Below are 13,867 nucleotides of genomic sequence, written 5' to 3' on the forward strand. Positions count from 1 at the left end.
GAGTCTAATACAGTAATGGTGCCACAATACAAAATGTGGTCATGGCCTTAAAGTGATATAGTAATGTATATACCTGGATTATCACCAGTGAATGCAATAACCCTACAAAGAGGGCTAAATCCATAGCGCTGGACATAGTACAAAGACACGTTTCCCTGCAGAAGGAAAAAGAAAAATTAAAACATGTACCGTATTAATCATACAAATATCACCAAACAACAGCTGTAGCAAATGTAACATTGAAACAAACAGGGAAGGTATCGTCAAAAAAAAAAAAAATAAATAAATAACTGAAAAAATGTAAAGTAATAATGTTTAAATGTTTTGTTTAAATATTATTATTTTTTTTTTTAAATTGAGCAAAATATAATTTTTTTTTTAAAAAAAGTTTGATATTTTCCATGGTAAAACACTAGGGGGAGCAGCTTCTGAAATCCTACTGAATTTCCACTGTATAAAAAGCTCAGATTACAGCCTGCTGTAAAGTGGGCGGAGTCTGCTCTCCTGTGTGTGATGGCACGCCTTCCCCCTCCTAATCTGAGTGTTTACAACAGATAACAGAGAATGACATGTAAGGACACAATGCACAGCCATTTTCCTGGTGACCAGAAATGTCTGAAGCTGGGGTCACACTAAACGACAGCGACAACGACGTCACTGTTACGTCACCATTTTCTGTGACGTAGCAGCGACCTTGTAAGTCGCTGTTATGATCGCTGCTTAGCTGTCAAACAGAGCAGCCGAAGCAGCGATCATAACGACACGCGTCGCTGTGCTGCAACATGTGCAGAGAGCAGGGAGCCGCGCACACTAAAGCGCTGGCTCCCTGCTCTCCTAGCTACAGTACACATCGGGTTAATTACACGATGTGTACTGCAGCTACATGTCACAGTGCAGAGAGCAGGGAGCCGCGCACACTGCTTAGCGCTGGCTTCTTGCTCTCCTAGCTACAGTACACATCGGGTTAATTACACGATGTGTACTGCAGCTACATGTGCAGAGAGCAGGAACCGGCACTGGCAGCGTGAGAGCGGCGGAGGCTGGTAACGAAGGTAAATATCGGGTAACCACCTTGGTTACCCGATGTTTACCTTGGTTACAGCTTACCGCAGCTGCCAGATGCTGGCTCCTGCTCCCTGCTCGCTTCATTTCGTCGCTCTCTCGCTGTCACACAAAGCGATCTGTGCATCACAGCGGGAGAGCGACGACCAAAAAATGAAGCTGGACATTCAGCAACGAGCGGCGACCTCACAGCAGGGGACGTCACTGCAACGTCACAGAAAATGGTGACGTAGCAGCGACGTCGTTGTCGTTGTCGCTGTGTGTGACACCACCTTAAGTGTCACCATGGACAGCAGGAGTATCACAGGATAGGATTAGATACACGGCTCTGCAGACAGTATCACACAGGAGAGGATTAGATACACAGCTCAGCAGACAGTATCACACAGGAGAGGATTAGATACACAGCTCAGCAGACAGTATCACACAGGATAGGATTAGATACACAGCTGTGCAGACAGTATCACAGGATAGTATTAGATACACGGCTAAGCAGATAGTATCACACCGGACATGATTAGATACACAGCTCAGCAAACAGTATGACACAGGAGAGGATTAGATACACAACCATGCAGACAGTATCAGACAACATAGGATTAGATACACGGCTCAGCAGACAGTATCACATGACAGGATTAGATACACAGCCGTACAGACAGCATCACACAGGAGAGGATTAGATACACGGCTCAGCAGACAGTATCACACAGGAGAGGATTAGATACACAACCCTGCAGACAGTATCACCGGTACACACACAGGTACTCACATGCAGTGAAGCGCGCGTGCACACACACACACACACAAAATCACCCCTGATGGGGACCTTGTGCCACACACACACACACACACACACACACACACAAAGTCACCCCTGAAGGGGACCTTGTGCCACACACACACACACACACACACACAATCACCCCTGATGGGGACCTTGTGCTACACACACACACACACACACAATCACCCCTGATGGGGACCTTGTGCTACACACACACACACAATCACCCCTGATGGGGACCTTGTGACACACACACAGACACACACACACAATCACCCCTGATGGGGACCTTGTGCCCCACAGACACACACACACACACACACACACACACACACACACAATCACCCCTGATGGGGACCTTGTGCCACACACACACACACACACACACAATCACCCCTGATGGGGACCTTGTGCCACACACACACACACACACACACACACACACCTTTCACATCATTCCTCCCGGTGACCTCCGGTGGGCGCTCCAGGCAGCTGTGCTGCATGCCATCCTCCCCTGCGTCCGGCCGACATCTCACACATCCGATCGCATACACTCACACACACTCACGATATCGCACATACCTGTACAATCGCGCGCACACACTCACAACATCCGTAGATATCACATGCTTCCCATGTGATCCTCTCGCAGGTCCTGGAAGCTCACTGCACAGCATCGCAAGCGCCGACACACACTCACAATCACCCCTGATGGGGACCTTGTGACACACACACACACACAGAAGCGGCGGGCACAGCTGGGGGAGCTGCGGCAGCGGGCAGAGCGGGGACTTGGGAGAACGGGGGGAGGGGCGGCGGCAGTAGCTGGGGCAGAGCAGGGGCTGGGGAGAACGGAGGGATGGGATGTCATCGGAGACAGTAACGAGGGGAGGGGAGTGGGCCTGTACTCACACATGCCGGCGGTTGACAGGGGTATAGTGGAGCAAACAGCACACGCTGTGAGCTCCACAATAATGGCGCTGGTCTCCTCCCTCTGTTGTGTTCTGGACAGCTCAGGGGGCGCGTCCAGGTCACAGCAGACGCCCACTGTAACGTACTTCATGGGGTCGGAGCCCAACTATCAGAGTCTATGCACAGGGGCTGCCATAAAGGAAGGAGTTACTGTCGTTACACACACAGCAAATCCAACATGGCAGCCCCCAGTGCCTCCAGTAAAATAAGAATTACATAAAAACTAAATAAGCTGCGATTTTCATTTTGTAATAGAAATACTTGATTTCATAATCACTATTTTTAATACAAAAATAAAAAACCGCGACACCTTCCCTTTAAAGGGAGTCTGTGCGCTCCAATATGCATTTTAAATGGGGTATATAGTGTTCTAGGGTATTAAGGCACTGTACCAGTAACAGGTACAGGGCTATGGTTGTTACATGGGCTGAGAAAATAACCTTTAATTCATATGCAAATCAGGAAGCATTGGTGCAACCTCGACATGGCAAAGAGTTTGATACATTTTGGGCCCGTCCTTTTCTTCTGATTGACAGTGATCGCTTCTCAGAGCAAGCACTGCCTGAATGCTACCGGCGTGTGCGCCGCTCACTGCACTAATACAAAATGAGCAATATCAATCACAAGTGAAGAAAGAACCCCAATATTCAAATGAAGAGGTGTAAGGGAGCACCAGACTCTTGGCCACATCAAGGCTGCACTGGAGCCTCTTTATTTGTATATGTAATAAAAGTTATTTTCTAAGGCACTGTACAAATTTCAGGTACAATGCTAGCAAGGTTGTTGCAGGTGCTAAGTCCCATACATCATTATATAGCCTATTTAAGGCCTCTTTCACACATCCGTGAAAACCCACGCACGTTTTTCACGGACGTGTCAAGGTGCGTTTTACCCTCCGTGAGCTGTGTTTATGGCTCACGTCTGTTCTCCGTGTGTTATCCGTGATAACACACAGAGAACGGAAACTTTCTACTCACCTGTCCCTGGCGTCGCTGTCCGTGGTGCTGATCTTCGGTCTCCGGTCCTGCCGACTCCACGCTGCTGCTGCTTCCGGCCGCTGAGAAGTGAATATGCAATGAGCATAATGAGCAGCGGTCGGCAGCAAGTGACAGCAGCGGCAGACACAGGAGGGCTGGAGGTGGTGAGTAAAGTTTTGTGGGTTTTTTTCTCAAACACGTGTGTTTTCTCCGGCGCGTGTCACACGGAACACCTCCGTGTTGCCTGTATGCGTTCCGTGTGACACCCGTGATGCTGGAGAAAAACGGACATGTTGACTTGTGGAGCACACAGACACATGTATGCTCCATACGTACACACGGTCCATGGCAGAACACGCACGTGAGCGCAGACCCATTGATTTTAATGGGTCTACGTGTGCCCGTGTCTCCGGTACTTGAGGAAAAGGACCAAACATGTACCGGAGACACGGACGTGTGAAAGAGGCCTAAAATGGATTTGATGCAGCAACTGTATGTACCGTCTTCAATTATATTTGCTACAGCTCTAAATCCACTTTTTCGAAACATTTGTATTCCTCCAGTGCATCTAATTACTAAAAGAAAAACAAGGAAACTTTTGCAAATTGTTTTGATTAAAATGGTCCTATTATTTTGCATGAACAGCTACTATGCAGACCTATGTGTGCAAAATCGGCAGTCATATATCCTGAGCTGAACCCAAAGTGCCTCCCAGAATTAGGGACCGTCCCGATTGGGGCACACCTTGTCACGTAGGGATGGATTTTTTTTTTTTTTTAAATCAAAAACAGTGTATATTGAGCACTTTATGGTATTTATATGTGCTATTACTTTTAACTTATTTTTTACAGCAGGGTATAAACTTATTTTGTTTCTATCTTAGGTTTTCATGGAAGTTTGTACCATGGCGACACATACAATTGCATCTCAATAAATTAGAATATCATTCAAAAAGTTAATTTCAGAAATTCAATACAAAAAGGGAAACACATTATATAGAGAGTCATTACACACAGAGGGATCTATTTCTATATATCCTATAGAGTCATTACACACAGAGTGATCTATTCCTATATATTATATAGAGTCATTGTACCGCCCCGGGGCTCGGCCGCAGCCGAGCCGCTCGGATCCGGGCTCGCCGGTGGGTGGCTCGAGCGCCTCCGGACCCGGGGGTCACGTCGCTCTGAAGGGAGGCTGGCGCTACGTGAGGGGGGTTTCGGTGGGAAGGTTCACGGCCGGAGCCGTGGTTTTTGGGTTTAATTTCGTGACGCCACCCACGGGTCGTGGTGAGTGTGGACACCACCGCTGCCGATAACTAGGCTCCCGGGGACGGTGTTGTGCAGCCAGGTGTTGACCCCTCCGTGGGTAGGGGGTTGATGGTCCCCGGGGCCCGGTTGTTGGGGTTAGGATGCGGGGTTGCGGGCGTGTTGGCGTGATGCGCGTCCAGAGTGCACTGTTGTACTCACTATGACAGATACACCGGAGTCTTTGGTAAACAAAAAAGATGGTGGTCGGTGCCCGCAGCCGGCTGCGTCTGGTCCCCCACCCGGTTTGGTGGTCCCTGCCTTTCTCCTGCACCTCGTTTGTAGATTTTGACTGCCTGCGCTTCAGCGACGGCAGTCCACTCCCCGGCTTTGTGTGTGTCGGGAGAGCCAGTTTGCCCCGCAGACGTTGGCCCATGGGATCTCTCTGCCTGAGCGGTGGCTTTCTATCCCCCTCGTTGGGCTGTTGTCTTCAGTCGGGACTTGGGTGGGAAAGAACCTAAAGGTCCAGACCCCAATCAGTGAATTTGACTCGGTCCAGTGGTTTCTGGGCCTCGTTCTGGGTCTGAGTACCCCCCCTCCTGGTGCTCCGGTTTCCAGTTGGTTCCCCGGTTCGGTACCGGCAGGCCACTACCCTGTCGCAGTCCCTTACGGTTCCACCAGCCGTCTTCCCGGCTCCTGCAGGCGGCAACCACCGTCTGCCTCCTGGCCACAGGGTATCTGGGCTACGACCCAGATCCCCGACAGACGTTGTCTCCTTCTAACACCTCTCCTTTCACCTCCTAGACTGCTCTCCTCTCCTCCCTAACTTAATCTGCTTGCTTTTCCCGCCTCAGGATATCTGAACTCCTCTGTGGGCGTGGCCAACCGCCTGGCTCCGCCCCCGGGTGTGAGCGTCAAAGCCTGAGAGGGGTGACTCAGGGTTTTTAGGTTGGTTGTTACCTTTTTTAGGGGACTGGTGTTTGTGCAAGGGCCTGTCTGCGACTACCTGGCTAGTCCAGGGAGTCACATCATTACACACAGAGGGATCTATTTCACAAGTTTATTTCTGTTAATGATGATTATGGCTTACAACTAGAGTTGATCGAACCCGCCAAAATTCGGTACCGGCAGATCACTGCCGGATTGAAAAAAAATGTCCAGATTCGCTCCGGATTCTGGTGCCCATATAAGTGTATGGGGACCAGAATCCGGAGACTAAAAACGTTTGTGGAGGGGATAAGGGGGTAGGAGTGCGCGCGGTGTACTGACCGAGGCTGTGTCATGTCAGCAAACTCTTTCCGGGTCACGCTTTTCCCTTCCGGAGCAGACAATTTAATATTCATAGTTATGACCGTGCGTGTAATTGGTTGCAGCTAGACGTGCCCCCACCCTGAGTGGCAGCGTGGCAGCTGACTGCAACCAATCACAGGCGGCAGGACGGCCGGTGGGCGGGGAAAGCAGTGCAAGTATCTGCGGGTCAGTTTTTTTTTTTATTATTATTTAAATAATTAATTTAAAAAAAAAACAAAAACCCGACATGCGGTCTCTGTGAAGATGTAATTTACCCTCTCACTGTATATGCTGTGATACTATGTCATGATATGTATATTTCCCTGGTTGTATTAGTTGTAATTCATGTATTTTCTTGGGGGAGCTACTGGTCTCAATGTGTCTCTCTCATACAATTGCAGTCTTGGCATCTAATGTGATTATGTAAATAGCCTGTCGTCTTCTATCCAGAGTTGTGTATCTAGTCTGTAATTGCATTGGCCAGTGAAGGAATAGTCATTGTTCTGCACAGCAGGGGATCCCTTCATCTACTGTGGCTGGCAGACATATCAGAGCCCTGTGATGGACCAAACCATTGATGATAGGATGTGTGACCCCCACCCCCTGAACATGGTGGGCTGGTCAAGGAGCACAGACAATGCATTTCCCTTTTGTAACTTCAGAGTGAGCTGAAACTTGGAAAGAGAAGGAGCCCCCAGCCTGGGTGGCTGTGGACACGGACGGAGCTAGGCCTGTGTGGCGGCCCGTGGCATTGTGTGGAACTCTTTGGACTACTGTAAGAACGATTGCTTTGTTATCCGGTCCGAGGATTGTCGGGAAGGGCCCCCAAATCTGTTTTATGTGGACTTATCGTGTGCTGTTCCAGTGTTCTTGTGAATAAACCTGTTGGATCATCCCTCTGCCTCGTCCATCCTTTGCTCTGTTGTACACTCCCGTCACAAACTGGTTGGCAGCGGTGGGATCAGAGCAGAAGGAATGGAGGACAATGGCTCAACATCAGGAACCAGCACTGCAGAGTACAAGACCTGGACTTTGGGGAGCCTGCAATCAAAGGCCCGTGAAGTAGGAGTTTGTTTCAAAGGACTCTCCAAGGAGCAGCTGATTGAGGCGCTAGAAGGAGTCTGCTCGCAAAATGACGTGGAGGAAGGATCCTCACAGCAAACGGAAGAAAGACGGCAGCTGGAGGTAAATACCCAAAAAAGTCAGTGGGTTGTGTGGTACGAGGAGGAGATGGCCTTGCTGGGAGAGGAGACCACCATAGAATATAAGATGGAGGTCATGCGTGGAGCTAAAGAGAAGGAGCGCAGGATGGGGGAGATGGCATTGCTGGATAAGCAGCTCGCTGTGGAAGCCGCGAGAGGTTCCAGACAGACTGTAACCCCAGCACCCATCATGAGGGAACTTCCCAGGGTGTCCCGCAAAGACTTTAAGCCGTTTAATGAGGCTGCAGGCGACATTGAGGGCTTCTTCCAGGACTTTGAGCATCAGTGTCGATTAATGGAAGTCCCGGACAGAGAGCGTGTCCGGCATCTGGTTGGGCTCCTAGAGGGGGGAGCTGCTGAAGCCTATAGAGCTATGGACCCTCGGGGGAACTGTGAGTATGCGGATATTAAACAGACTATTCTAGAACATTATGCTGTGACCCCAGACACTTACAGGACTCAGTTCCATGCTTTAGCCTGTGATGGGGAAGTGTCTTTTAAGATATACAGTTAGGTCCAGAAATATTTGGACAGTGACACAATTTTCGCGAGTTGGGCTCTGCATGCCACCACATTGGATTTGAAATGAAACCTCTACAACAGAATTCAAGTGCAGATTGTAACGTTTAATTTGAAGGTTTGAACAAAAATATCTGATAGGAATTGTAGGAATTGTACACATTTCTTTACAAACACTCCACATTTTAGGAGGTCAAAAGTAATTGGACAAATAAACCAAACCCAAACAAAATATTTTTATTTTCAATATTTTGTTGCGAATCCTTTGGAGGCAATCACTGCCTTAAGTCTGGAACCCATGGACATCACCAAACGCTGGGTTTCCTCCTTCTTAATGCTTTGCCAGGCCTTTACAGCTGCAGCCTTCAGGTCTTGCTTGTTTGTGGGTCTTTCCGTCTTAAATCTGGATTTGAGCAAGTGAAATGCATGCTCAATTGGGTTAAGATCTGGTGATTGACTTGGCCATTGCAGAATGTTCCACTTTTTTGCACTCATGAACTCCTGGGTAGCTTTGGCTGTATGCTTGGGGTCATTGTCCATCTGTACTATGAAGCGCCGTCCGATCAACTTTGTGGCATTTGGCTGAATCTGGGCTGAAAGTATATCCCGGTACACTTCAGAATTCATCCGGCTACTCTTGTCTGCTGTTATGTCATCAATAAACACAAGTGACCCAGTGCCATTGAAAGCCATGCATGCCCATGCCATCACGTTGCCTCCACCATGTTTTACAGAGGATGTGGTGTGCCTTGGATCATGTGCCGTTCCCTTTCTTCTCCAAACTTTTTTCTTCCCATCATTCTGGTACAGGTTGATCTTTGTCTCATCTGTCCATAGAATACTTTTCCAGAACTGAGCTGGCTTCATGAGGTGTTTTTCAGCAAATTTAACTCTGGCCTGTCTATTTTTGGAATTGATGAATGGTTTGCATCTAGATGTGAACCCTTTGTATTTACTTTCATGGAGTCTTCTCTTTACTGTTGACTTAGAGACAGATACACCTACTTCACTGAGAGTGTTCTGGACTTCAGTTGATGTTGTGAACGGGTTCTTCTTCACCAAAGAAAGTATGCGGCGATCATCCACCACTGTTGTCATCCGTGGACGCCCAGGCCTTTTTGAGTTCCCAAGCTCACCAGTCAATTCCATTTTTCTCAGAATGTACCCGACTGTTGATTTTGCTACTCCAAGCATGTCTGCTATCTCTCTGATGGATATTTTCTTTTTTTTCAGCCTCAGGATGTTCTGCTTCACCTCAATTGAGAGTTCCTTAGACCGCATGTTGTCTGGTCACAGCAACAGCTTCCAAATGCAAAACCACACACCTGTAATCAACCCCAGACCTTTTAACTACTTCATTGATTACAGGTTAACGAGGGAGACGCCTTGAGAGTTAATTGCAGCCCTTAGAGTTCCTTGTCCAATTACTTTTGGTCCTTTTAAAAAGAGGAGGCTATGCATTACAGAGCTATGATTCCTAAACCCTTTCTCCGATTTGGATGTGACAACTCTCATATTGCAGCTGGGAGTGTGCACTTTCAGCCCATATTATATATACAATTGTATTTCTGAACATGTTTTTGTAAACAGCTAAAATAACAAAACTTGTGTCACTGTCCAAATATTTCTGGACCTAACTGTATGCTCATAGACTCAAACAAATATGTAATCGCTGGCTGGAGGCAGAGGAGGCCTTATCTTGGGAGACCTTCCTGCAGGTCATCCTAAAAGAACAATTCTTTGCCCAGTGCCCCGCTGAGATCCGGGAATGGGTGCGTGAGAGAAAACCAGCGACAGTGGAGGAAGCTGCTGCTCTAGCTGATGAGGTGCTCACTACCAAGCCTCAGTGGAGGGTTCTGTTGGAGGATGGAGAGACGCCTAACAGCTCCACAACACCGGATGCCCCCGGTTATTCTGTCCCCATTGTTCCCCGTTTCTCTAAGCCACCACATGTTGATACCCGTGTTAATGTGCCTCCAGTTGCTTCTACTGCATTTTCTGGAATACGCCGGGGAGAGGAAGTAACAGAGCGTAGGTGTTATGTTTGTAGGCATCCCGGGCATTTGCAGACCTCATGCCCAGCCAGCCCATGGAGGAATCATTCTAAAACCCCTACAGCACCTTCAGGTGGGAGCCGGCCTCCAAGTTCCCCTACCCCTTACCCAAGAGGACGCCTTGGATGGAGGGAGACCCAGCTCAGATGCTATCAATGTGGACAGCCAGGGCATCGGCAAGTCTCCTGCCCAGCTGTTCAAATGAGGACTGATCCTGCACCCAATCGGATTGTTAATTATTTACAGCCCAGTGCCATGGAGGAAGATGTGGCACCGCTATGTGAGGACTGGCCTAGTGACTAAGCCCCCCATGTTGCACCACCAGGAGTTTACGGGGTGCGACCCGCAGTTATGATGACTTCTGCTCATCGAGGTAAGCACTTGCAGGAGGTTGTGCTGGATGGACAGAGACTTGTTGGATTTTGTGACTCGGGTGCTTTCCTCACACTGGCTGATCCCCGAGTGGTTCGGCCTGAGGCAATCCATAGAGGACCTGGGATTGTCATTGAACTGGCTGGTGGACAATGGAGGACCATTCCCACAGCCACTGTGGATCTGAACTTTGGTTTTGGGGTCAGGAGATGTGTGGTTGGGGTGATGGGTGGTCTGCCTGCAGCTGTTCTCCTGGGCAATGATGTGGGAGAGCTACGATGCCAATTCGTGGCTGCATGAAGCCACATGTAAGTAAGGGGTGCTTCACACACAGCGAGCTCACTGCCGAGATCGCTGCTGAGTCACGCTTTTTGTGACGCAGCAGTGACCTCATTAGCGATCTCGCTGTGTGTGACAATGAGCAGCGATCTGGCCCCTGCTGCGAGATCGCTGCTCGTTACACACAGCCCTGGTTCGTTTTCTTCAAAGGCGCTCTCCCACTGTGACACACAGATCGCTGTGTGTGACAGCGAGAGAGCGACAAATGAAGCGAGCAGGGAGCAGGAGCCGGCGTCTGACAGCTGAGGTAAGCTTGTAACCAAGATAAACATCGGGTAACCAAGGTGGTTACCCGATATTTACCTTAGTTACCAGCCTCTGCAGCTCTCACGCTGCCTGTGCTGCCGGCTCCGGCTCTCTGCACATGTAGCTGCTGTACACATCGGGTTAATTAACCCGATGTGTACAGCAGCTAGGAGAGCAAGGAGCCAGCACTCAGTGTGCGCGGCTCCCTGCTCCCTGCACACACAGCTAAGCGGTGTGCGCTGGTAACTAATGTAAACATCGGGTAACCATACCCGATGTTTACCTTAGTTACCAGTCTCCGCAGCTTCCAGACGGCGGCTCCGTGCAAGCGCAGCGTCGCTTGCACGTCGCTGCTGGCTGGGGGCTGTTCACTGGTCGCTGGTGAGATCTGCCTGTTTGACAGCTCACCAGCGACCATGTAGCGATGCAGCAGCGATCCTGACCAGGTCAGATCGCTGGTCGGATCGCTGCTGCATCGCTAAGTGTGAAGGTACCCTTACGCTCTGCCTGTGTGTACTTAACCAGTGACCTGTAGAGGTCCCTAGTATGTACACAAGTTGGGAGGGGGAGGGATTGTGAAGATGTAATTTACCCTCTCACTGTATATGCTGTGATACTATGTCATGATATGTATATTTCCCTGGTTGTATTAGTTGTAATTCATGTATTTTCTTGGGGGAGCTACTGGTCTCAATGTGTCTCTCTCATACAATTGCAGTCTTGGCATCTAATGTGATTATGTAAATAGCCTGTCGTCTTCTATCCAGAGTTGTGTATCTAGTCTGTAATTGCATTGGCCAGTGAAGGAATAGTCATTGTTCTGCACAGCAGGGGATCCCTTCATCTACTGTGGCTGGCAGACATATCGAAGCCCTGTGATGGACCAAACCATTGATGATAGGATGCGTGACCCCCACCCCCTGAACATGGTGGGCTGGTCAAGGAGCACAGACAATGCATTTCCCTTTTGTAACTTCAGAGTGAGCTGAAACTTGGAAAGAGAAGGAGCCCCCAGCCTGGGTGGCTGTGGACACGGACGGAGCTAGGCCTGTGTGGCGGCCCGTGGGATTGTGTGGAACTCTTTGGACTACTGTAAGGACGATTGCTTTGTTATCCGGTCCGAGGATTGGTCGGGAAGGGCCCCCGAATCTGTTTTATGTGGACTTATCGTGTGCTGTTCCAGTGTTCTTGCGAATAAACCTGTTGGATCATCCCTCGGCCTCGTCCATCCTTTGCTCTGTTGTACACTCCCGTCACAGTCCCCCTTAATTTTGATACCCAGCTAAGGTAAAGGACAGCTGGGGGCTGGTATTCTCAGCCCGCAGCCTCGCGGATCCGGACTTTTACAGTTCGGATCCACTCAGCCCTACTTACAGCCAATCAAAACCCAAAAGTCATTATCTCAGAAAATTACAATATTATATAAGACCAACCGAAAAAATTATTTTAAACTCAGAAATGTTGGCGCCTCCTGAAAAGTCTGTACAGTAAATGCCTCAATACTTGGTCGGGCCCCTTTTGCATGAATTACTGCATCAACGCAGCGTGGCATGGAGGTGATCAGCCTGTGGCACTGCTGAGGTGCTATGGAAGCCCAGATTGCTTTGATCGCAGCCTTCAGCTCGTCTGCATTATTGGGTCTGGTGTATTATCTTCCTCTTGACAATACCCCATAGATTCTCTATGGGATTTAGGTCAGGCGAGTTTACTGCTCAATCAAGCACAGTGATACCATGGTTATTAAACCAGGTATTGGTATTTTTGGCAGTGTGGATAGGTGCCAAGTCCTACTGGAAAATGAAATCAAGTCTTCCCCATGATTGTGTAGCCTACTAAATGACCAATTTAAATGCTTAGGAAGCCTTTGCAGGTGTTTTGTGGTAATTATTCTACTTTTCTGAGATAATGGCTTTTGGGTTTTCATTGGCTGTAACATAATCAACATTAACAGAAATAAACACTTGAAATGATCACACTGTGTGTAATGACTGTATATAATATGTGTTTCCCTTTTTGTATTGAATTATTGAAATAAATTAACTTTTTGATGATATTCTAATTTATTGAGATGCACTTGTAGGCCTGCATATGAGCTGTATTAGAGAATGAAAATAAATGTTTTACATGATGGACACAACCTTTAAAAGAATATCTTGCGCTCTCCCACAGATATACTTATTAATTTCCTTCTTTCCACTGGTATCGGCAATTTAATTGCCATTTTCCTTTTAGTATCATCTACATACTAATGTGTAATTACTCAGGCGGTCGTCTATCACGCTCTTGGACTTAAGCATTCAAAACCTATGAGCTGATTAGAGTTATTCTGGAGTGGACACTAATCTTCCTAGGGCAAGATTTCCAGGACTTTCCAAAGACATCAGCTCAACAGACTAGTAATAGCCCCGAGACACATGAGATTAAAGTGGGAGGATATTGCCGGAATCAGCCGACAGTTTAAAATGTATGGGGGCCTCCCAACAAATGATGTTGAGGGAGAGAAAGATCAAGACATTGGAATTTCATTGCCTGAACCTTTATTTGGAGCAGAGATGAGCTGCAAACAGAAGAGTCCAATGCCAGCGGCCAAGCCGAACGTTCCTATGTATGAGGGACTCGGGAAAGACGCCATCCGACAGCTGTCTAATGTGTATGGGGCATTAAGATGTATCTTATCTCCTCCCTGTAAGTATCCTAGGTTATATTTGTTAATGGTGACAGTGTGAATGTCCACCTATACATTGCACTTTTACCAACATGTGTTCCATGCTTTTGTTTAATGCAAAGATGGGCCACTACC

At 48.3% G+C, this 13,867-nt stretch overlaps 1 protein-coding gene across 4 annotated transcripts in view; it reads right to left on the reverse strand.

The window, feature by feature from the left end:
* The window catches only part of XYLB (xylulokinase), a 342,255-nt gene that overhangs the window by 188,081 nt on the left and 140,307 nt on the right, over window positions 1-13,867 (reverse strand). For all 4 annotated transcript variants that reach the window (XM_075315415.1, XM_075315413.1, XM_075315414.1 and 1 more), the window contains one exon: window positions 74-155. In XM_075315415.1, the coding sequence (XP_075171530.1) occupies window positions 74-155 (82 nt within the window). The remainder of the gene's footprint in view (window positions 1-73; window positions 156-13,867) is intronic.

Source organism: Anomaloglossus baeobatrachus, chromosome 6, assembly GCF_048569485.1.
Source record: "Anomaloglossus baeobatrachus isolate aAnoBae1 chromosome 6, aAnoBae1.hap1, whole genome shotgun sequence".
NCBI lineage: Eukaryota > Metazoa > Chordata > Amphibia > Anura > Aromobatidae > Anomaloglossus > Anomaloglossus baeobatrachus.